At 36.5% G+C, this 22,620-nt stretch overlaps 4 protein-coding genes across 11 annotated transcripts in view; 2 read left to right on the forward strand and 2 right to left on the reverse strand.

The window, feature by feature from the left end:
• Positions 1-121: 121 nt before the first annotated feature.
• On the reverse strand, positions 122-3,944 carry LOC306878199 (uncharacterized protein). 3 transcript variants are annotated; one of them, XM_079430392.1, is made up of 6 exons: positions 3,292-3,802; positions 3,002-3,114; positions 2,725-2,793; positions 2,030-2,161; positions 1,463-1,745; positions 122-685 (listed from the first exon to the last, which is right to left on the reverse strand). In XM_079430392.1, exons 1-6 carry the CDS (start codon positions 3,302-3,304, stop codon positions 675-677), a joined length of 621 nt encoding a protein of 206 aa, XP_079286518.1. In that variant the 5' UTR covers positions 3,305-3,802; the 3' UTR covers positions 122-674. The 3 variants fall into 3 exon arrangements, with proteins under 3 accessions (XP_079286518.1, XP_079286517.1, XP_079286519.1); XM_079430391.1 differs by lacking the exon at positions 122-685 and having other exon boundaries at positions 699-1,745; positions 3,292-3,944; XM_079430393.1 differs by lacking the exons at positions 122-685; positions 2,725-2,793 and having other exon boundaries at positions 706-1,745; positions 3,292-3,752.
• Positions 3,945-5,030: 1,086 nt separating this feature from the next.
• Positions 5,031-12,287, reverse strand: LOC306878320 (folliculin-like). Of its 4 annotated transcripts, none has more exons than XM_079430596.1 (13): positions 12,217-12,287; positions 11,513-11,557; positions 10,510-10,719; positions 10,255-10,401; positions 9,937-10,158; positions 9,655-9,821; positions 9,005-9,096; positions 8,427-8,587; positions 8,231-8,344; positions 7,333-7,456; positions 6,680-6,805; positions 6,443-6,545; positions 5,031-5,739 (listed from the first exon to the last, which is right to left on the reverse strand). In XM_079430596.1, exons 3-13 carry the CDS (start codon positions 10,717-10,719, stop codon positions 5,532-5,534), a joined length of 1,674 nt encoding a protein of 557 aa, XP_079286722.1. In that variant the 5' UTR covers positions 11,513-11,557; positions 12,217-12,287; the 3' UTR covers positions 5,031-5,531. The 4 variants fall into 4 exon arrangements, with proteins under 4 accessions (XP_079286722.1, XP_079286720.1, XP_079286721.1 ...); XM_079430594.1 differs by lacking the exon at positions 12,217-12,287 and adding an exon at positions 11,684-12,006; XM_079430595.1 differs by lacking the exon at positions 12,217-12,287 and adding an exon at positions 11,733-11,982.
• Positions 12,288-12,407: 120 nt separating this feature from the next.
• Positions 12,408-19,103, forward strand: leng9 (leukocyte receptor cluster (LRC) member 9). Its single transcript, XM_079430727.1, has 7 exons — positions 12,408-12,649; positions 12,770-12,856; positions 14,280-14,370; positions 14,577-14,710; positions 14,795-14,949; positions 15,036-15,204; positions 16,119-19,103. Exons 2-7 carry the CDS (start codon positions 12,790-12,792, stop codon positions 17,126-17,128), a joined length of 1,626 nt encoding a protein of 541 aa, XP_079286853.1. The 5' UTR covers positions 12,408-12,649; positions 12,770-12,789; the 3' UTR covers positions 17,129-19,103.
• Positions 19,104-19,154: 51 nt separating this feature from the next.
• LOC306878397 (protein tweety homolog 1-like) overlaps positions 19,155-22,620 on the forward strand; it is a 28,167-nt gene continuing 24,701 nt past the window's right edge. For 2 of the 3 annotated variants that reach the window (XM_079430730.1, XM_079430731.1), the window contains exon 1: positions 19,749-19,879. The gene's annotated coding sequence lies outside the window, so the exon portion shown is untranslated. Of the gene's footprint in view, positions 19,880-22,620 lie in introns of all 3 variants that reach the window. The other variant, XM_079430728.1, reaches the window with a different exon arrangement.

Here is a 22,620-nt window from a genome sequence, read left to right on the forward strand (position 1 = left end):
AATGTTAATTGTACAGTTTTTAGAAGTAAAAAATAACAAATCAATGTATAATTTACAGTCAAAAACTGTAAATTATACAGAATTCCCTGCGTGACACTCCACATTTGAAAGCATTTTGTTTAAATAATCATGTTTTTTAATAGTTTTTGTTATCAGTTCATTGCATTTTTGTACATTTGGGCTTTATGTTACATCTTCTGTTGTTTAATGAAACTTTATTGCATTATTTAAGTATCATGTGTGTTACCATGATGGTGTTTTGTGTTTGCATGAATGAATGTGCACCTTACATTTTTGATATCTTTGATTCTTCATGTGGCTTTCTCTTTTACCACCTGCATTATTATGGTGGTTGTCAGTATGTTAAAGCTACAAAACAGATTTTAATAGCAGTGTGTGTTGTTGAATTTAGTGCTTAACATTCAAATGTCCTTGTTTGTAAATTACAGTTTTGTTCTGTAAATGCGTTCACAGTTTTTCTGTATTTTTTACTAAATTATTCACAGCTGCCAAAATTATTTTGTAAAAACTACAGATTTTTTTTTTTTTTTTACAGTGTAGGCTATATTGTGGTAGAGCAGCAAAATTGTGTGAACAAAAGGTCTCTGTGGTGGCCTGTTGTTTGTGCCATCATCTGCAAGTCTCTCCATCCAGCTGGATACTAGAGAAAGTCCTCATACACACTCTGACAAACAAAAGAGTATAGTCAATTCATGCAAGCACTGAATTGATTTCAAGATTTTATTTATATATAAAAATCTACACTTAAAAACAGATAACACATGTATACCAAAAACAGACAGATTGTTAAATTCATTTGAGTAAAACATTGCTTGTAGTAACCTTCTCTAAGGCAAGACAACAATACTTGTAAACATGACTTATGTAACCCTTTTGAAAAGTAGCTTGCTTAAGCTGGTTCCTATGCCACAGTATTATTTAACATGGCTTGAATTTACTGTAGTACGAGTGTATTTTTTTCCCTCTTGAACGAGCGATAAGCGGAGACTTTTGGCTTCATGTATTCTTAACTTTTTCACTACATTCAATGTTAAAACATTAAGTCGACAGGTTTAACCTGTATTATCACGGATGACACATAATTCACTGTATAAGATGACAGAAACTGGATAAGTGATAGAAACAATCAGTGCAAAGACATGATGCAGAAAAAAGTTACATGAAAGAGAACGTCATATTGGCCATTTGTCGGTTTCCAAAACATCCCTTTTCTCCAACATGCATCTAGAAATCATGAGCCATATCCAGAGAGCAACTTCTCTGAAATCTCAGACAAATGCTTATCAGTATTACAGTAGCTGTCCTTTCAAAGCGAAGCCTTCTTTTGGCCAAGTTTTGTGGCATATTTTAAACTGATTTCTCAACTTTCACCAGATCAGACTTGATGTTATCCATAGAAAAGAAAAAATCCAGTGAGAGAAACCTGTGAAAAGTGACTCACTATAGCTATTAGTCGGACCCTGGTCAAACTGTCTTTTACCGGTCTCTCCTTCTATCACAGGCTGCTGCTCATCCACAGGTTCATGGTTCTCCACATTCTCTTCTTCTGATGGCGAATTTTCTTGATCCTCTTCACTTGGTGTGGGGAAGATGCAGTGATGCTCTTTAAAAGCACAATCCAGATTGAGCCATCGTGTGAAGAGGGATGAAGTGAAGGAGAGAAGACCTTCAGGCGATGACTGAACAGATGGAAAAGCAGAGATATCTGGACGATCTGGAATTTTCTGTTTACAAAAAGATAGAAAAAACACTAACCACAAGAGATCTACAATCTATCAAACCTACAATCAAGAATGAAAGACGTGTTGATACAACATCTGGAAAACAGTACAGTGGCTATAAGTATATATATTTTATACACTCTTAGATACAAAAGCTGTCACTGGGGTAGTATTTTTTCAAAAAGAACAAATATGTACCATTTAGGTACTAATATGTACCTTTAAGTGTAACTTTTGAAAGGCTACCACCAACACAGCTTTTTTTCTGAGAGTGCATGACAATATACCTCTTTTGCTATGTTGTCCAGTGTGAGAATCAGCTCGCTGATGAACCTGTATTTGAGGTGAACTCTACTGAGATGCTGGAGGAGCTGAATCCAGGAATTAGACAGGAATGCAGCAGCACTGAACACACAGCACTAAACAAAGAGAGAGAGAAAATGTAATCTACTTATTCTTGTTGCTTTCATCTAGGAAAAAAATGTTTGTGCCATATTCAACATATGACTGAAAATGGTTAAAAATGTAATTTGGTGTTATCATCCGTTCCAACCATAGAATAGTTAAAAATAGAAGAGTCATGATTATCAAGCTCTCTTACAGTTAAAGGTGTTTTATTAAAAAATAAAAATGATCTAAAGGGGTCTGGAATGACCTAAAGGTGTCCAAAATCTGTATGTTGGTTACAGGCTGACTTTTATTTTGTAGACAAATGTTCTTCCAATATTACAAACTATTTAAAAATATACAACTTGATTTTTTTTTTAAGAAAAGAATTCAATGCTACTTTTCAACATTTCTTTTTTCAAGAATTGTATTTATTTATTGACTTCAGATAGTAGGCCCCATAAAATATCAAAATCCCATTTAATCCAGAAACCCAAAACACCTTAATTAAGTATAGGCTATATGCATTTTTTAATAACTTAATTGAATAATAAAAGAGAGCATCACACCACTGACCGGTTGAACCCATTCTTACCGGCTCATTGCACAGCGCGCTGTCGTTGAAATAGTGAGACACTACGTAGTTCTTTGGAAACACTTGTGGCTGCAATAGATATATATTACAATGTCAAATTTTAATGCCTTTAATAATGACGAACTATTTAGTTAAGATGCACGGGCTTCTCAGTTACCAAAAAGTTGCCAAAACCACAAATCAACAATAATCAGGTCAGTACAAACATGACACGGAGCAGATAAATGCGATCGCGAACTTTCTAGTAAACAAAGAGTTCTTAGACATCGAAACTCACGAATCCGGACGTTTTTTCGATGTGTATAGAGTCTTGAAGATTTCTGATCGTCGTCTTCATAAAATCATCACACCCACTTCCTTGAACAGTCAATATTGATAGAAGTAACAGCACTGAAAGGCAAAGGTAAAGAATGTGGGTTCAGAGCATTAAAAGCCCTAACATTTTCAAAATACCCACGCGCTTAGGTCTCTTAATGTCGCAAAGCCCAAACGCACTGTCTGATACAACCATTGAATACGCGCATCAATTGATGGACATTCGTCCGTGCTGCACGCGTATCACGTTACCTGTTGGTGACATGCTTCTACCGGCCAATGTGGGCCATATTCCCCATGTTCTTCTTAACCAAATCGTTTTGCACGACAGATTGCTGCAGAAAGGTTATGGAAGATTCTCTGGCTCAGTGGGTTTCTCAGCTGCCTTCAAGGTCTCCTCTTCCTCTCACTGCTGCACTTTCTCCTGAATCCTACAGCTGCTCTCCATTCTGACCCTCTGGCTTAATCCCAGTCAGGCACTTGGAAATTCCCAGTCTTCTGATGGACAACAAGATATTCCTCTATTTCCTGTGAGATTTTAGTTTCCTGTTTCTTTTGCTTTAACTTTCCTTCTTCCTTTTCAGTCAGTTGGTTTTGAAGCTTTAATTGCCAGCTGGCATGCAAGTGAGCTAGACATTTGATCTGTTGTGGGCTACTTCTGAAGGAGCAAACAGTGTGGAGGCTGTTTGCTCACTGAAAGTGAAAGTCCTGGTGGTTCAATCTCTCTCCCCGCTCTCTTTAAAGCTCCCCACCCCTTTACCTCATTAGACAGCATGCACTCCCCCTCTTCATCAGTACTCAATGCACGGCCTTTCCTGGCTTAGTCATGCACTCTGGCAGTAATTTCCCTCCTCCGCACTCAAGTCTCCATGTCTGTTGCTCCCTCAATCCCAGTTTATCAACTGAATGATGACTAAGCTTGTGAGTTTTCTTGACTGTAATGAAGGAAGTTATGTTTCATCAGACATGTTTATGTAATACACACTATGCCAGATTAGTCATTGTCACGCATGTGATGCCTATAAAATGAGGAGAGGATTCAACCATGCTGTCATTTAGATAGACAAAGCAGTCAGTTTGTGGTATTTGGTTCAAATAGAGTCACATGAGAGACTGCATCAAAGATACATTGTTCTTAGTGCATAACGTATGCCTATGGCTTTTTTTTTTTTAATTGCACTGAAAAAGTGGAGTAAACAAATTAGGAGTAGCAATATGATCAATTAAAAAATGGTAAAGTGTAATAAGCACACAAACCATCATACATGTTTCAGCACAAATGCAAAATGGAGAACTTTTATGCCAACACAAAGCTTTATGTACCATCAGGAATAAATAAATGGATTATTACCTGTATGAGTAAAGATATTCTTGTAATGATCCAGCAATTGCCATCAATCAACCTGTGTAGGCAGGAAGGAATATCTTGCAGTCCTCAGGGTAATATTGATTCTTCTGCACGTTCACACCCACTCACCAAATTTCACTACATTGTTTTATTTAACCTGCACTGATAACTTTTCAAAATTTTAAATGCAAAAAAAAAAAAAAAAAAAAAAAAAAAAAAAAAAAAAAAAAAAAAAAAAAAAAAAAAAAAAAAAGAGTTGATATGCATGATATAGTCCAAAAATGATAGGTCTCATGATAGCTATATAGGAGGAATTACCCTAGTATAACCTGATCCTTTCAGTAGCACCCATGCCACAATGACACAAGAACTTCTTTACATAAGAGCTGCTTAGGGTGGACTTGCATGTTTGCACAGTGTTTATTGCATGACTAAGTCTTGTAGTACATTGAAACAAGCTGTAAAAACTATAATGGGTTTAAGGGGATTTCTACATAATCCAGAAACTCTCATGGCAGCAATTACAGGCATAGTTCACTCAAAAATGTTGTCAAAAAACTATTTCTTCCCTACCAGATTATTCTGATCAGTAGCTGGTATAACCACATTGCTGTAATAAATTGCAAAAAATAAATAACACTTTAGTTTAAAAGCAGCACATAGTCTTTATTTAGCATGTCAGATTAAAGTAAAAGCCATTTATTTAAAATAAGTTATCAAATAACGAAATAAAATGGTTCATAAAATACAAATTCTCTCTCAGACAAGTCAGATGGAAAAAATTGATGAATTATAATAGGCAAGCCTCAAACAGTATCATGTCAACTGATACTCTGCCTAGTTCCCAAGAAGTCAGTGGACCATGTGCTCTATTAGACACATAGCGAAAAAGATAGAAAATGGACATGTCTATGCATGACGGTAAAACAACATTCCATTTAAATGCACATGTGTAAGTAAAAGTTTTTGTGGCTCCAATCACAATGATAGCTTCTGCTTTCTCTCTGTACCATGCAGAAAAACACATTCTCAGGCCTGGCCCCCTTTTCCCGTAATTGACACACACACACGCACCCACACATTCCTTTCATCTAACTCTAGCAATGAGTCCATTGTCCCCTTTCTCTCTCTCTCTCTCTTTCTCTCACTGGCTCAGAGTTCTCTCTCCACCTCTGACTGCTGTCATTAGATGGCTCTTGTAGAGCTTGCTGAGTCCTGTCATCCAAAACTTAAGAAGACGCACATTGTCCTCTTCCCCAGGCCCCGTGGCCCCCAGCAGAGCTAAAACCTTTTGAGTGTCCTCTTTACCTCTGCCATCCACCTTGGAGAACTTAAACAGCACTTTTACTTTGCTGTAACGGAAAGAACAAGACGACCATGTGGTGAGAGGAAGCACAGAAACAATAAACAGACAAGAGGAAAACAGGCCTAAGAGGACATTGGGGAGAAGCGAGTAAGTGATTAAGAAAGAAGAAAAAGAATTACGGGAAACCGGCAAAATATTTAACTTATGTCTGCTAGATGACTTAAACTGTCTGAAATAAATATAATGGCATTCTGTGCATCCTAAGATATCTTTAAAGCTAATAATTACATCATTTTGGCAAACTTTTACATTTATATTCTATTCATTGTAGTACAAACTGTTTAAATCATTTTAACTACCAAAAATGTATTATTTATCAGTGCTCCTAGTTTAACAAATTTATAAGTGTTGCAAAAATGGCTAACCTCGTGTACAATAAATAGGAATAGAAAATAAAACAGTTTATAATATTTAGTTTAACCTGAAGGCTAAAAAACAACATTAGAATTACTTTAAGAGTTTTAGATCCTATTTTGCACCCATTTGTGGAAAGTGCTCTAAAGAAATAATGTAAAAGTACTTATATTAAGCATAGTTTTCATTTAACTACCATTCAAAAAAAAAAAAAAAAAAAAACTTTTACTCAGCAAGGATGTTAAATTGATCAAAAGGGACAGTAAAGACATACATAATACTTCTAAAGAGTTCTATTTAAGATTTTCTAGTCTAAATAAAAAATGCAAATTTACTTCATCCACTCTTCTTTCAGACAGAGTAAGCAGAGAGAGACCACCTCCACTGACAAATTCTCATTAGAAAGAGCCACTTCAATCTTATTCAACAGAGTTGGACCTGAGAGAAAGACAAACCATGAGAAAGGCACATTAAAGAAGAATTCACAATGTACAAATGCAAAATTCAATAAATAGTGTGTGTTTGAATAGCGGTAGAAGTCTATACTACAGAGTTTTGTTTCCATGCGTTACCTTTATCTGTTGGTTGTGTGTTTGCACTGCTAATGTTGAACTGGTAAAGTGAGAGAATGTCATCATAAGAAACAGGATTTACACAACCGCGCTCGACATTAAGTACATCCACCAGCATGGAAAACTCTGGAAGATAGATTGAGAAAGAGAGAAAAAGAGGGAGAGGAGTTAGACTATGCATGTACACAATGAGTGCTGAACTTTGAGATGAGTTATGAAACAATTTCACTATTTAGAAAGAAAACAGTCACACAGAAGTTGTGAAATAAGATGTATGTCACATTCTGACAAAGAACACCCCAAAACACTTTGAGGCCTCTGTTAAATCGATGCGTGTTTGTTTCATCATGTTATAAAAACAATATGTTCACTTGAATTGCTGAATAAAGATCATGAGAGCATTGCTGTCATTTCTAAGCGTGACTGATTGAGTGTTAATGTTTGTATATGTTTGACCCGAAGCAATCTCAGCTACAGCAGCGCCACAAGGATGAGATCAGAATACAGTAGGTTATGGGTTTAAATCCCTCAAGGCTTGGATCTTAGAAATTTCTTTTTAATGTGGTGTAGACATATGTTTTCTGAAAGTTAAATTAACTAGCCCTTTCAAGCAAAAATACACAAAAGAGGATCTGCAGTGAAATAAAAGATACCTGAAGAGCTAACATGAGCTGGGATTGGTACATCTGGGCTAAGGCCAAGGAAGTTGCATCGATATGCTTCCTCATAGTGAGGACTGTACGGGACTGCTCGGACACAGCCTACTGGAAGCAAAGCCTGTGAAACAGACAGAAATGAGGGTCAGAACTGAAATACCAAAACTTTGAGCATCTACTGAAAACATACACAACCAGTCATAAGATCAGACACATACAGGTGCATCTCAAATTAGCATTTTTTTCTTGTAACTTATTTCAAAAAGTGAAACTTTCATATTTTAGATTCATTACAAGTAAAGTAAAACATTTCAAAAGTTTTTTTGTTTTAATTCTGATTAGAGCTTACAGCTCATGAAAGTCAAAAATCCAGTATCTCAAAATATTACAGTATTTACATTTGAGTTTCAATTAATGACCATCTCTACAGTATAAATGCTGGGTATCTCTTGTTCTTTGAAATCACAATAATGGGGAAGACTGCTGACTTGGCAGTGATCCAGAAGACAATCATTGACGCCCTCCACAAAGAGGGTAAGTGACAGAGGGTCATTACTGAAAGGTGTGGCGGTTCACAGAGTGCTGTATCAAAGCATATTAAATGCAAAGTTGACTAGAAGGAACAAATTTGGTAGGAAAAGGTGCACAAGCAACAGGGATGACCACAAGCTTGAGAATACACAACTTTTTAATGAATACTTTGTCCAAAACAATTTTTTGCCCAAACATTTAAATACAAACTTAATAAAATTCTTCTGACGGATCAGGAGAAACAAATTCAGTCAAGTTTGTCTAAACTTTTGACTGGCAGTTTATAACATCTAACATAGATGTTGCATCACTTGATAAGTATGATGAAAATATTGCAGGCAATGGGCATAGATATTTAGCTAACCTTCAGCACATTGAAAGCTGACTGGATAAGACCAGGGTCTGCACCTCTCCATATGACTTGATTTCCCATGAGAACGTGCCATGCCAGCTGTCGGAAATCACTGGCACCCAGGACCTGTCATTATCAGATATAGCATAGTCAGATTTATATATTTTTAAACAAAATCTGATGTTTGTAACAGTAAACATTTATTTACCTGTCTTAAATGTCTCAGTGATTTGAACTTTGGCCCAATAAGGTCCTCTTGTCTTCCATCAAATTGAAAATCTTTGGTCTGCATACTCTCTGATTGGCTGGGCTGTGGGTTAGACCCGCCCCCTTCAGCACCATCCCAGCCACTCATCTCTTCCTCTTGCTCTGTGAAAGAATTATACATAATGTTGCTGTTAAAATTTTTCATGCTGAAATCTACAGCATAACATTACAGTATAACCTCAAATTATGGCTAGCCATTTTTATAATTCTGATAATAAAAGATGAACAAAGTTGAAAAATCACTGGAGAGCTGTTTGTTAGTGTCAGAAGCAGACCGCTGAGAAAGGAAAATGTGGGTCAGATAACCGGTTTAACATTTGAAAAATCAATTTGTTAGCAGACATCCTAATTAAAATATTGCTACAGAATCAATAGTATCTCATGACAAAAAAAAAAAATCAGTTTATTTTGCTGCAGAAAATAGATGCAGAATATTTCTGAATCACTTTTACACCACAAAATTTAAATATTAATATTTTTATACAGTAATTAATTAATATACTCATTGCATTCATTTACCAGTTTGTCTTTCAATGAGAACGAGTGTGTCTTCTGTGGGTGCCCCCTCTAAAAGCTTCTCTGTCAACCGACTGCCACAAGCTTTCAGCAACCTAAAATAAAGATAATTAAAGTAATAGGAAGTATGGTGATTTTAAAAAGCAGATATACTGTATGTGTGTTTGCCAAGAAAAGTACTTTTGCTCCAATGAGTCACAATTATGAAATATAATGTTTGCAATTGTGAGATACCCCGTTTGTAATTGTAAGATATACATCTCAATTATAAGAAATAGTCACAATTTATTAAATAAAGATGCAATTATGAGAAATAAAGGCACAATTGTCTCAAGGTCACAACACTGCACAAGGTCGCAATTGTGAGATATAAAGTTCCAGCTGAGACAAAGTTGCAATTATGAGAAATAAAGTCACCACTGTGAGAGATAAGTCTCCATTGTGGGATATAAAGTTGCAATTGTGAGATAAAGACAGAACAATTTATAAAATTATAAAAAGTCCCATTTATGAGAAAAAAAGTTGTAATTTTGAGATATAAAGTCATAATTATGACAAATAAGGACACAACTGTGAGATAGCAAGTCACAATATTGGTTATAAAGTCAAAAATGATCAGAATAGCTCTTTTTTCCCTCCTGTGCTTTACATACCAGCTGAATGAGGAGTGCAGACTAGCCCACAGGTTGGGGTGTTGGGTTAGGGATGTGAGTGAGCGGGCTGCATTACCGCTGCGCTGGTGAGGGAACACTGCCGGAGAGAAGGCACTGTTCATACGCACAGCCCTCTGAGGACACACACACTGCTCATTGTCAAACACCTGCAAGGCGACAAACAGGGCAAACCGTTGTATTTTCAACACTACAAGGAACTCATCACTCCAAGAGGTACTCTGTCAATCTCGGTCCTATAGTGGTGCTGCAGTCCAGCAGTACCTTGAGTGCTGTGTTCTGTAGACTCTGAATGGTTAGACGCAGGTGGCGCAAGAGAAATGGCCAGGAGTTGATGAGGTAGATCCGGTCCATGGCTACCACGACAATGCTGTACCAGCGCTGGAAGCCCCGTGCCAGGTTGTCTTTGATGAAAAATGTATGAGAGAAAACGAATCCGTGCTGTTCATCTCCAAAGAAGATGGGCCCCTCTCGACCAGGACAAACCTGCAAGAGCAGACAATATACAATTATCACATAGATGCATATTTTCTGAATCAAGTGTAGATTAATTAATTGATGCAAACATAAATGTATACATGCCTCACAGCTCAGGCTGCGCACACATGCTTGTCGCACGACACTGAAGAGCTGTGGCTGGCGTGGATGTTGGTGGCTCAGATAGCGGATTCCTGTCTCACTGTCCACACTCACAAAGCCTGGGTGAGAAGCAGGTAGGGAGCGACAACCCTGAAGAGAGAAAGACAGATATTAGACAAGACATTATAGAATATAACTCTTTCTGATTTTGGATTTAAAAATAAATTTGGGATATGACAAGGTTACTTTCTCACTTACTTCACACATGTCAGCTCTCTGTGTGGCAGAGCTATTGGCTCTCATGGTGAGCCCTTCGCCCTCTCTGTCTGCCTCTCGGTCCCTGTCTCCAGGAATGGCTGGACCAGGCTGCGGAGGAGACGGGGATGGAGGGTGGACGGCCTCTGTACAGAATAGTGTGCGCGGGCCATGGAGTTCACAGAAGTGGCAAAGGGCAACTAAAGCGTTCATCTGGAGGGAATTAAAAGGTCATATGAGAATATTCGATATTATCGCACATTGTTTTTACATTTCAAAAGAACGAGGGTGAGATTAAGAAATGGCTTATAAAAGAGAACAGGCACACACTCAATGTTAAACAAACTTAAGGGAGATCAGAGTTAACTCTGGCTGTAATTATTACTCGCATAAACTATGAACTTGTCTTTTTTCAGACTAGAGGAAGGAAAACCTCCAAAATACACATTTAAGTGTTTAGTATATTACACTTTAATTATATATGTAGATTTAAATTTCAATATATTGATACGCCATATTCTGCTAGTGAGTTTTTTCTTATGCACAGTATAACCACTTCAGTAGCATTTACATAAACCAAACTTTTTTTTTTTAACATTTGACCGATTTGTATAAAATTGCATTCCTATAAATTTTGATTTTTTTTCTTCTTGAATGTTGACCGTATTCTGAAATTTATTGAGTAAAAAAAAAAAAGAGAAAATATCCAAAATCCCCTCTTTAAACCTAGTGCGTCAACAAAATGAAACGGGCTTTATCGTATGTTCAGATTCCTCTTCTAGAAATGTGTACAAATATACGCATTTTAATTACATAATACATCTGAGCATTTCAACATAACGTTTATTACATAAAGTAATACAAAATGTAAACACAATATAATGTGCTGCTATTAATTAACTGGGGAAGTACGGAGATATAAATTGTTACTCTGTTCACGAGTGTGTCTTGCCTGAAATTTAAATGCATAAAAGAAATTAGATAAAGGAAAATACAATATCCTTACCTTTATCAGCTGGGTACAGCTATAGCGCCGACTGGTACCAGTAAACTAACAAGAACAAGACATTGCAATGGAGTATTAACAATATCAACTATCTACAGGTTCTGCATGGTTGTCAATGTTGCTAACGATGTAATTTATTTATAGTCAGCAAAAATGGTACACTATCCTCACCGATCTGGTTTACTAAATCGTCGCTAAAAATATATTTTATTTAGTTTACATTGTTAAATCCATCCTTTTCAGTCTTTATGTGTCATGTGATGGGGAAGTCACGCGCTTAGATCACACAGCTGCTCTTGTCTCTCACACTGAATAGCCAACGGTACAGCACAAATAATCCATTAATATGATTTTTCTGTGGTAGTTACATGGTTGCATTGCGTATATATTTGCTATTTCGTGTAATGTAAATTATTTAGGCTCTTCCGTAATCCGCTGAATGCTCCCTGACCCATGAATGAATCTTCTGTAGGATTGAATCATTTTGATGATTCAAGCGAACCGGTCTGAATCACTCACAAAGTATAATGAATCGGTCCGAGCGGCTCTAAAATGAACAGCTCACTCCAAGATATGCAAAAAAAAGCATTTCACAGGCGAAATATTGAAATGAATTTTAGTTAATTGTAAACGCAAATGTCACTTTCAGAATCATGGTTTTAATAAATTCATTATCAATAAAACATCTAACTGTATGCGCTTACATGTCTTCACTGGAAAATAGAGCGTGACATAAAGAACCGCGTGAAGATATTGAACCGAACTGTTTGAAGGAACCGATTCGCGGTAATGAGTCGGATATTTATAATGCTTTGGCTGAAAACTACAATACCCAGAAGACTTAACACCGGAAGTGGCCTTTGTGAACATTGCCCTAGCAACCAAGTACAAGTTTGACAATAATAAACATTATTATAAAATGTACGGTAAATATTAAATCCGATATAAACTATGATAATCAGAAAATTACTTTGATGACTTACATTGTTTGTGTGTAATGCATTTATTTATCAATCACTCGCGCAGTTTGTAGGCTAACTATATGAGTCATTTGAACCAGATGATGTAATCTTATATTAATAAATAACACTAAGCAGTCAACTTCGAAGTTGGTTTTCTGATTCATTGTGGCTTGAGGTAGGCTCTCCCCTATTATGCCAATATGATTTTTTTGTCTTACCGACTACAGTACAGTATAGTAAAAGTATTATGCTTAGGTTGCTTTCTAAATGACACTAAATGTTTGTTTCAATGAAGCTCTGTTGAAGCTGTCAAATATGGCATGTGAGGAAACGAGAACTGAGGACAACCTGACAGAGGATTCAGACAGACAAATCCACATAGGTAAGACATATTTGACATTTATTTATACTTAAATGAGTTACATTGTCATCGATAAATTGTGTTAAATTCAAAAAGCTGTATTTTCATTCTAAAGGTTATAAATTCTTCACAGCTTATGAGTTGTAGTGCTAGTAAATCATTGTTTTTTTTTTACTTCATTTAAGTCATTTCAAATACGTTGCTTAAAAAATAAGCTGAAATGTACAGTTATCTAATTTGATAAGTTTTTGGTTACCGCCTTTAACAAAACCCGTAGAGGTGGAGGCTATAATGCAAATGACCTGAAGGTGGCAGTGAAAAGCCTTTTCATAATTATCTATAATTTCTAGCCAAGTATAGGTTGTACAAAATTGCTGTAGGCTTACTGTAAGTGCAGGTTAGAGAATATAAAATTCACAAAGAGAGGTCTGCTTCCGCACCACTAGTCCTAGTAAGAGCACTTACAAGCCATTATAGTGCTATTTTCAGTTAAAACCTCCTGGTCCAAAAGCTTTCTAAAGGGACAGTTGTGCTGTGTTGAAGCCCCCAAATTGTCATTTGTTGTTACATGGGGAGATTTAGGATATAGTATGCACCTACTTTCAAGGAAGGTATCCCGTTGTGCAGATTAACTGTAGGCCTACACTACCATTTCAAAGTTTGGGGTTGGTAAGATATTTTTAATGTTTGAAGGAGGTCTCTTATGCTCACCAATGCTGCAATTTATTTGATCAAAAGTACTGTGAAAAACATATAATTCTGAAATATTATTACAATTAAAAATAGCTGTTTTCTATTTTAATATATTTTAAAAAGTAATTTATTCCCGTTATGGATTTTCAGCAGCCATTACTCCAGTCTTCAGTGTCACATGGTCCTTCAGAAATCTTTCTAATATGCTGATTTGCTGCACAAGAAACATTTCTTATTTTCAGTTTTGTGCTGTTTAATATATTTGTGGAAACCGTGATACATTTTGTCAGGATTTTTTTTATGAAGAAATGGTTCAAAAGATCAAGATAAAGGAATCCTTTGTAACATTATAAAAGTGAGTATAAATTATAATGTGTTCTTGCTTTATAAAAGTTATTAATTTCTTTTTGTTTTTTAAATCCTATCTACCCTAAACTTTTGAATGTCAGCATAGGTTTGTTTATTATGCCACAACTGTGTAAATGTGTGGGTGGAGTTGAAGACATTTGTTGAAACATGCTGCACTCAAACAGAAATTTGCCTCAGACTTTTATTTTGTCCATCGTAAACTTACCTGTTTTGAATACCACCATTTACACCTTCACACTACGCTACATCACGTCTACCTTAACTAATCTGGGAGACCTTAACTTTAATTGTCCCAGTAGTTACAGATTAACTTTGTCTTGTGTTATCAGTCAGTGCATGAATGTATTTATATAACTTTTTCCTCCCTTTCCCTTCGTACCAGATGAGATGAAACAAGAAACTAGCCAAAACATTTGTCAGCACTTCCTCTTGGGCAGATGTCATTTTGGGGACAGATGTCGACTGTCTCACAGGTCTGTCAATCACTCTGGATGGTAGAAACTCAACTGGCGAACTAACCTCATGCTAGACATGATCTATTATCTGGATATTTTCATTTCAACAGCAGTTGGCACAGTGTCTTGTAGTTGCTGTAAAAGATGTGAAATTTGTTAGATCTTGGGAATGTTCATTGAAGCTTAGTGGATAAATAATGCATTGCTCTTTCCTAACTTCACAGTGTGCTTGACGTCCCTCAAACCACACACTCAGAGCAGGTAGATGATACAGCAGTCACAGAAAAGCAGAGCAAGACCCAAAAAAATGGAAAAAAGACTCCTGCAGAAAAACAGCATATAGAGACTGAGAAAGAAGGTTTGTTTATAGATTTAATGATGCAGAGGCACTTTACCAACCATTCACTCTTCACATTTACAAATAGATACCTTTCTGTCTCAGGGTGTAAGAAGCCACGCATGCGTACAGCCGACGATGTCATCTCCAGAATTATATGGGACTCCTCAGTGGACCCAGCTGATTTTATAGTCGGTCACCTGGACCGTTTCCTTGGGGTGCTGGAATGCCCATTCTCTGACTTCTCATGGGACACTCAGGTGTGTTGCGTCAGCACTAATATGGTTAATTACCGTGTATCATGTATTTTCATAATCAGCTTTAATACTTATCTGTCCCACATTAGGTATGTGACTGTGATTTTTCTGAGGAGCTGGCTCTCCCTCGTCATAGGATACAGTACTTTAGCTACAAAGGCCAGCGGGTGTGGGATAGAGACAGTCGCACTGACAGGGTGTTCGGCTCCACGGGGCAGACTATTTTGCCTCCTTTTGGCGGTGAGGAACCGCAACAAGGTGAGCAACATTATTATTTTGGCCCAGTAAAGCAGGTTCTGAGAAAATCTTTTTTTTATTGTACCATATGACTTTGATTTGGCAGACTTTTTTTTTTTTTTTTTTCAAATAATAATAACCAGCGAAACAATAAACAAATAATAAAAAATTGTAACAGTAATACTGTTATCAATATTAATAATGATAATTAATAATAATATAGCACAGTGGTGAAATAATAAAGGAGTATGTCAAACTAATTAATTAATAAGGTTTTATTTTCAAGATTTTTTCCCTCTTGATATCAGGACTTATGCCTCCAAAAATATATCCAAGTTCATTTTAATACAGAAATTAAAATCACCACAACCAGTGTTGGGGGTAACGCATTACAAGTAACGCGAGTTACGTAATAATATTACTTTTTTTTCAAGTAACTAGTAAAGTAACGCATTACTTTTTAATTTACAAGAAAATATCTGAGATACTTTTTCAAAAAAGTAATGCCAGTACTTTTTTCCCATTTATTGACTGACAGTGCACTGTGTGAACATATTGTTACTGTAGCTCTAGACTAAATGTGAATGTGCATGAATTCATCCCAATCGCAAAAATTTTTTCCCATAAAAAGTAACTAAGTAATGTAATTAGTTATTTTTTAGGGAGTAAAGCAATATTGTAATGCATTACTTTTAAAAGTAACTTTCCCCAACACTGACCACAACACTCAGCAGAAGAGGCATATTCGAGTTGTATAAATCAATTGCATTTTAAATGTATTGTTTAATAACTACAGGACAAAAAATTGCATCATGCCATTGAACTAAAATATATATTTCAATACTACTTTATTATATAATAATTATAATGTACTATTAGTACAATATTACATTATTTCTTTTAATATTATTATACTGGAATTATTCAATTCTCAGACAATTTAACAACTGACGCTGGACAACATGAAGAGTCCACCAACACAACAGATGTTTCAAATGACCTAGAGCAAGTGCCGCAGTTTTCTGAAGAACAGATTGATGTTGCAACTTCAACTACAACAACAAACAATAAACAAGAGGTGGGAGATGCCAAAGATCACTCATTTACTGAAAATGCTGATAAAGGAACCAGTGATGGCGTCTTACTTTTGCAAAAACAATCTGTACCAGAGGACACAAAGATGGAAGCTACTGAAGATCTCAGTTTGAATCAGTTGGCAAAGGAATTATCCATTACTCCAAAAAAAGAACAGACTGAAATAGTGGAAGAATGGAAGGACAGCTGGGATGGAGTGAGTGGTCCAGAAGCAGAGCTGATATCATTCATGCTGCCACAACCACAGTTAAGACGTCCACCACCAAACAGACCCACCCACTTCATCTGCTTCCGCGTGGACTCTCCCGCTGCTCTCCAGGCCTTTCATCGCATTCAGAAAAAAGTTCTCTCCCGCCTCCCTCAGTCTGAACCGCTATGGGTGGACCCTGCAACTTTACACGTCACTCTTTCCTTACTTGTCCTAAAGAGCCCAGAGGAAGTGAGTGCTGCTGCTGAGCTCCTGCGTACCACAATCAGAAACTCCCACAAACCCCCTATTTCTGTGTCTTTCGCCCCTAAACTAAGGCACTTTAATGGGACTGTTCTCCATGTGGCCCCACAACCCCTGTTCGATGTCCAGTGCCTGAATTCCCCTCTCCAAGAAGTCTTCAAGGAAAAGGGCTGGCTTCACCGCCATTCCCGATGCCCAACATACCATCTTACCCTGGCCAAATCGCGGTGGCCCATGACAGAGAAGATGTTTGAAGGGATAGGGACTGTTAAACTCGCCAAAGATATCAACTTCGGCAAGCTAGAAGTAAATAAACTCTATCTTTGTGTGAACGGTCATTTAAACACAGAGAATGGTTTCTATCAGGTTGTACGTGTTGTTCAGCTGCCCAATGTGTAAAAGTGCCTGGTTATGTATCATCTGCACTCAGGGATGATGGTTATTAATTACATCAAATACCTGATGTATTTTAAATCAGGGAGTCCCATGACTCCTAAGATCTTAATCACGTGCACCTAATATCACTCATTTATATTTTTAGATACACAAGTATTCCAAAGCATGATTGCTCGTTTTAAATGTAACCGTTGCAAAGATAATCAATTTAAGCGTTTTAAATAAGTTTACTATAATTTCTAAATTATTTCTCTTGTGAGAAAAGCACTTTATATTCTTTTTATATCTTTGTTCTCTTTTTAAAAATGCAGTCAAATTTTGATAAAACAACAATTTACTGCATATTCTTTCTTCTCAAACTCAATCAAATTTTGATAACATAAAATGTATATTCTCTCTTCTCAAACTCAATCAAATTTTGATAACGCAAGCATTAGCAACACTGAAAGTTCTTTATATGTATTCATTTTTTAGTATCTTGGCTTATGCACTCTAAAAAGAAATTCGAGGAACCTATACCACAATTTAAAAGAAATGCATGGTTGCAAGTTAAAAATTCTGATTTATTGCTTTAATTAAACCTTTTGTTGCACGTTTGCACACATTTTGACGAGTTTGTAAGTTGATCAAATAATTTTAATCATTATGTCAATTTAACATTGTGTGTAATTTAAACTGAGATTTCATTTTTTTTTTTTTTTTTTATGTTTTAGTACCTTGGAATTGTCTTAAATTGGGAAGTGTATTTCTAGTTTTCAGCATGTTTTGCATAGTACTGGATAAGGTGAATAAATGAAGTTAAGTTATAGTAAAAGGAAAATATCTTTTAGTGTCACTGTAATGATTGACATTTAAAAGTTTCAAATACTGGCTGAACACTGCACTGACCACGAGCAATGACTTGTATGGTAACATTTAGCATGTACTATGCTAGCTGTTAATTTGAACTGAAATGCATAAAATGAATTGGTTTTTGGACCACCACTCAACTATGTTGACATTAGTCTCTGAACTTATTAGTTAGTGTACTAATGTACCTGGTAATTTCTTCTTCACTTCCTGTTCAGTCATTCATGTTGCTAGTGACTCAGTGCAAGGCAGTATTTTTGGATCACTTATCGAATTGGATGTGAGGGCGAGTGTGTAATTTTTTTATTGAAAGTGGACTGGATATAAATAAGTAATTTACCATGTATTTCAACTATGTTGTTATAGCACAAGCTCTCAATTATTCAACATCAAACAAACAACTCTGAACAGCTGTACATTTAGCCCGTGGAATGTCTTGAGACTATGAAAGTAACTCAAACTAAATGACATGTTTTATGAATATATTTTACAGTAGCAGCTCTGCCTGAGATGTGAGCAAGGAAGTCTTGCAAACATAACATCATTTTCTCTTTCCTCATGCCCACTACACATATATGAATGCTTGTGAAGTCTCTTTCTCTCCATCGCTCCCTCCTGTGCTTCTCCATCCAGCACCCCTCCCCCATCCTCACTCGTTTTCTCTTTCAGTGACACAGAAAAACCAGCACCACCCTCCCTCTCTCATGCATTCATATCCCCCCACCCCATACTCCCGTGGCACACAAATACCCATCTCTCCATCCCTCGCTCGTTCTGTTGTTTTCATTGTATTTTTTTTATTAATCCCCGATCTCGGTTAAACCTCCCGGGCCACCGAGAGTCAAGCATCCCTTCAACCCTTTCTTTCACCACCCATCACCTGCTTCATTAGTGGTTAAAGAGTGCATTAAATAATCATTTAAGGGAATTCCCTGAGAATTTACGCCAAACTACATGGATTACATTTTGAAAACCTTGTGACATGCCGTTATTGTATTTTATTATTCTTTAATTTGACAAAAGATCCTCTTGTATGTGGTTTTCTCACAATTAGTCACCTTTCTTTCAATCTCTGTCATTATGTGTTGTCATGCACTCTGTCTAAATACAGTACATGTGTAAATCCCTCCATCCCTTTTTGTCTCTTGCACACAAACACCCAGAGTGAGAGAGAGAGGGAGAGAGAGAGAGAGGGAGGGAGAGCCAAGTTCAGTCCTGATCATTGGGACCCTCAGGACCACACCAATTTAAATCTGCCATTCACTTACTTAAATTAGTCTCAGATGTGTTTGAATATTAAAGTAGGCTACAATTAAAATAAATATACCGATTTTTATCCCCACAATATAAATAGCTTTTTTTATTCGCCATAGTTAGTATTTTAAACAAACAAACTGCACTGGAAGGTTTGGAAGGAACCCCTGGTTGTTATGGATTTGCAATTTCTGCAGATTGAACATCGACGACATAGTTGTGGATTTTTTACACGAATTCTGACTGAGAACAATTAATTTCGGAAGTTTTTCATTTCGATGACTTTAGGCGTCCTATCGCGCGACTGTGGACGATGATTCAAGTTCTCCACGGATTTTAAATCAAGAGTGAAACTGACGGATAGGCGTCGAGGTTTGAAGGAGTCGTTCCTCTCTTAAAACATCCCTCAGGGATTCTCGCCTCTCTCCGAAGACTTGTTTCCCATCATCCATCAGCGAGCACAAAGACCGGGCGCGTACTGGAACTGAAAATACTGAATCTTTCTCCTGAAGCCGTCTACAACAGATCTCAGCACTCAGGATGCAACCCGTTTCCGCGGTCAGCGGTCTCAATAAACGCATCTAATCGCAAAATAATTCACACGAGCGTGACAGACTTGGAAGCACCCACATTAGGCTGCTGCAAATTAAGGTGGGCAACCGTTTTAAAATGTACCATATAAAATTGTATAGCCTATTGTACGCTTCATTTACCGTGTCAATTGGTCTGTGTGCTAAACATATGACAGTTCGTTTATTACGCGAGATTCTCACAGTGTGTGTCCAAACGCCAAAATGACTGGATATGATTGCCATAAACAAGTATGTAAGTCAGCCAAAGAGAATGAGATCGATTCGTCAACTCGCACAAGTGCAATCAATTCTGTCCTATTTTGTTTCTAGTCATTCTGAAGGTTTCATCGATATCTATTAGATTAGCATCAGTCCTGTTGTGTGGATGATTGTATAGTTATAAATACCTTCATAATGAGCTCCTTTAGTCACTGACACTACACACAGCTAAATGCAAATGCGAACAGTGGCCCCCGGTGACCTTTATGAACTTGTTTGGACCCTCATTTGGACCATCTATCTGTTCAGAACAACAGTAGCACAGAAAAATGCCCTCACTCAAGCATACATATATATATATATATGACTGTATCAATGTGATTTTGATAATGACAGTTTGGTGTAGCCTACATGTTGTATGTACTTCTGTAATTCTCATATATTTATAAAACACAAGAGCAGGTTTTAGTCAGTTGTTTGAGAACAGTCAGTTTATTTCAACAGATTATTATAATTTATAATAGCCCTAATGCCCTCAAAATTGCTCTTTTATTGGACAATGATTTCAGATTTCTTACTTTCAAGAGGCATTTCAGGCTTTGAGTATTCTTAGAGGTTATTAGTCATTATATTTTGAGATTTTTTTTAATTAATTGCAGTATTTAATTATTTATTTTAGCATGGTCCAGTCTTAGTAACCAATGATCAATTTATTTTCTTTATTGTATCATCTGGTGAATTAACAACACTGATGCAGGGAAGTCCATATGTTGTGAATTTGGAAACCCTATTCAGATGTTTTTTAAATTATTACAAAGAAAATGGCACCATTTTAAGATACACATATTAATAATCATACTCATGTCACTATGTGAAAATTTCATTTGTTGTAGTTTATTGCACATGAAATGAGCTAAGGCACAGATTAATATTTCCTCATAGTATCATAAAGTGGCAATTCCAAAAATAAATTCAGTGAGCTTAAAATGACGTATTTTGGATGACAAACCCTCTTGATGAAAGTGAAAAAGTGAAAGTGACATGACATATGGCCAAGTATGGTGAACCATACTCAGACCCATACTCGTGCTCTGCATTTAACTCATCCAAAGTGCACACACACACACACACACACACACACACACACCGTGAACACACACCCGGAGCAGTGATGACATCATTAGTAATCCTGGAAACCATTTTTGTTTTTTGATTTTGCATACCTCTGTTGTGGATAATTATAGTGAAGCTAAGGAATTGGATAGATTATGCTAAGCATTATGCAGTCCAGAACAGAAAAGAAAGAAAAAGGGAACATGTTTTGTCTCTCTATTGTACTGCATGAAATTTTTCTTCCTTGCTCCATTTCCAAACTCGTATTATTGCCTTTCCGTTATGCAATACGAGCCATCCTTATAACAAGCTGACAGAATGCATCATGTTCAGATGTGCTGTAGTGTTCCAGTCTGAGTCATGGTCTGCATGTTTAACTGTTCCATAACACTGTTTTACATTAATTTGGCTTTTATTCCCATTTGCATTTGAAAAGAGGACACTTATAATAATGCTGCACCAATTATACCACAATTCACCAGCTTATTGTCTTGACCCACTGCATGCTAGGAATAGCCTTCAGACATCATTATGAACAAAACACATCAAACACTAGTGTAAGGGTTATTTGTGATGGAGCCTGCAGTTTCTTGTTAATTTAGTGATGTGAGATTTTAACTGGGAGGATGTCCAGACCTTAGGGATACAACTTGAGCCAGTGCTTACGCCATTTCTCTTTTTGGAAGGTTTCTGTTAATTAAATGATCTACCAACTTCTGGCAATGATGGGAATTTGAGGCAGGCCAGGGTTACCTGTTTGTCCAAACAATGCAAGACAGGGAGTGTTTTTTTTTTTTTTTGGTAGACCTGATTTGGAACAATAGTTATTTATTTATTTATTTTATTCTGTTTTATGCAGACAGTGGTGCAGAAATTACACAAAGAGCAATTCGGTTAGTTAATAAATTTCAAAAGGCCCATCTTTATTTCAGAGCGATGTTGAAAAACGTAAAACTCTAATCAGGTCATAATAACTTTGGAATGTGCAGTATATACGTTTACAGAAGTTTAATAGTGTTAGAATGTATTGCATCAGATTATAAATCAAAATCAGGTTATAAAGTTAATGAAATGGACCCATTTAGATCCCATGAAGTAATTAAGGAACAATTGGTCCATGATGAGTTAATACTGATATACACGATATAGGATCATGAGCTCATAATTAAAATAGAATGTATAGCCTGATGATGTCATAATGAGTCCCATCATGATGATTTCAGAATGTATATCCCCAGATGAGGTCATAATTATTTTGTGAAGTATGTCTCATGAAATAATAATGATATTAGAAGGTGCATGCCGCCTTTGTATAATTTTAGAGTGCATAGTCCCTCAAAAGCCCATAATGATTTTTTAAATGTATTGAGTTCTCATGAGATCTAATGGTTGCTCAGTGTCTGGCTGTCTTAGAAACCGCTTCTCTTAACATTGATGATCTAATCACTTAATCCATGTTGTGTTCCCAGTGGACTTCAGTCCTGGTAA

Source organism: Barbus barbus (genome assembly GCF_936440315.1).
Source record: "Barbus barbus genome assembly, chromosome: 12".
Taxonomy (NCBI): Eukaryota; Metazoa; Chordata; class Actinopteri; order Cypriniformes; family Cyprinidae; genus Barbus; species Barbus barbus.